Here is a 1,849-nt window from a genome sequence, read left to right as displayed (position 1 = left end):
ACTATCACTACAAGTACCACTACCAGTACAAGTACCACTATCACTACAAGTACCACTACCAGTACAAGTACCACTATCACTACAAGTACCACTACCAGTACAAGTACCACTATCACTACAAGTACCACTTCGAGTACAAGTACCACTATCACTACAAGTACCACTACCAGTACCAGTACCACTACCAGTACAAGTACCATTATCACTACAAGTACCACTATCACTACAAGTACCACTATCACTACAAGTACCACTATCACTACAAGTACCACTACCACTACAAGTGCCACTATCACTACAAGTACCACTACCAGTACAAGTACCACTATCACTACAAGTACCACTTCGAGTACAAGTACCACTACCACTACCAGTACCACTACCAGTACAAGTGCCACTATCACTACAAGTACCACTACCAGTACAAGTACCATTATCACTACAAGTACCACTATCACTACAAGTACCACTTCGAGTACAAGTACCACTATCACTACAAGTACCACTACCACTACAAGTGCCACTATCACTACAAGTACCACTATCACTACAAGTACCACTACCACTACCAGTACCACTACCAGTACAAGTACCATTATCACTACAAGTACCACTATCACTACAAGTACCACTATCACTACAAGTGCCACTATCACTACAAGTACCACAAGCAGTACAAGTACCACTATCACTACAAGTACCACTACCAGTACAAGTACCACTATCACTACAAGTACCACTTCGAGTACAAGTACCACTACCACTACCACTACCAGTAAAAGTGCCACTACCAGTGCCACTACCAGTACAAGTGCCACTACCAGTACCACCACCAGTACAAGTGCCACTTCCAGTACCACTACTAGTACAAGTGCCACTACCAGTACCACTACCAGTACAAGTGCCACTACCAGTACCACTACCAGTAAAAGTACCACTACCAGTACCAGTACCACTACCAGTACCACTACCACTACCAGTACAAGTACCAGTAACACTACCAGTACCACTACCAGTACCAGTACCACTACCACTACCACTACAAGTACAAGTACCACTACCAGTACCACTACCAGTACCAGTACCACTACCAGTAGCACAACCACTACCAGTACCACTACCAGTACAAGTGCCACTTCCAGTACCACTACCAGTACCAGTACCACTACCAGTACCACAACCACTACCAGTACCACTACCAGTACAAGTACCACTACCACTACAAGTACAAGTACCACTACCAGTACCACTACCAGTACCACAACCACTACCAGTACCACTACCAGTACAAGTGCCACTACCACTACAAGTACAAGTACCACTACCAGTACCACTACCACTACCAGTACAAGTACCACTACCAGCACCACTACCACTACCAGTACCACTACCAGTACCAGTACCACTACCAGTACCACTACCACTACAAGTACAAGTACCACTACCAGTACCACTACCAGTACCAGTACCACTACCACTACAAGTACAAGTACCACTACCAGTACCACTACCACTACCAGTACCACTACCACTACAAGTACAAGTACCACTACCAGTACCACTACCACTACCAGTACCAGTACCACTACCAGTACCACTACCACTACAAGTACAAGTACCACTACCAGTATCACTACCACTACCAGTACAAGTGCCACTACCAGCACCACTACCACTACCAGTACCACTACCAGTACCAGTACCACTACCAGTATCACTACCAATACAAGTACCACTATCACTAACAGTACCACTACCAGTACAAGTACCGTTATCACTACCAGTACCACTACCACTACCAGAGTCACTACCACTACCAGTACCACTGCCACTACCAGTACAAGTACCA

At 45.3% G+C, this 1,849-nt stretch overlaps 1 protein-coding gene across 1 annotated transcript; it reads left to right on the top strand.

Moving 5' to 3' along the window:
• Positions 1 to 354: 354 nt before the first annotated feature.
• LOC128223799 (uncharacterized) lies at positions 355 to 1,518 on the top strand (the record flags this gene model as incomplete). The annotated part of the gene is made up of 1 exon (XM_052933199.1): positions 355 to 1,518. A coding segment is annotated over one exon (1,164 nt), but the record flags the coding sequence as incomplete, so codon positions are not given.
• Positions 1,519 to 1,849: the final 331 nt, after the last annotated feature.

Source organism: Mya arenaria, chromosome 17 (assembly GCF_026914265.1).
Source record: "Mya arenaria isolate MELC-2E11 chromosome 17, ASM2691426v1".
In the NCBI taxonomy this organism is placed as follows: Eukaryota; Metazoa; Mollusca; class Bivalvia; order Myida; family Myidae; genus Mya; species Mya arenaria.
This window is presented reverse-complemented; position numbering and strand designations above follow the sequence as displayed.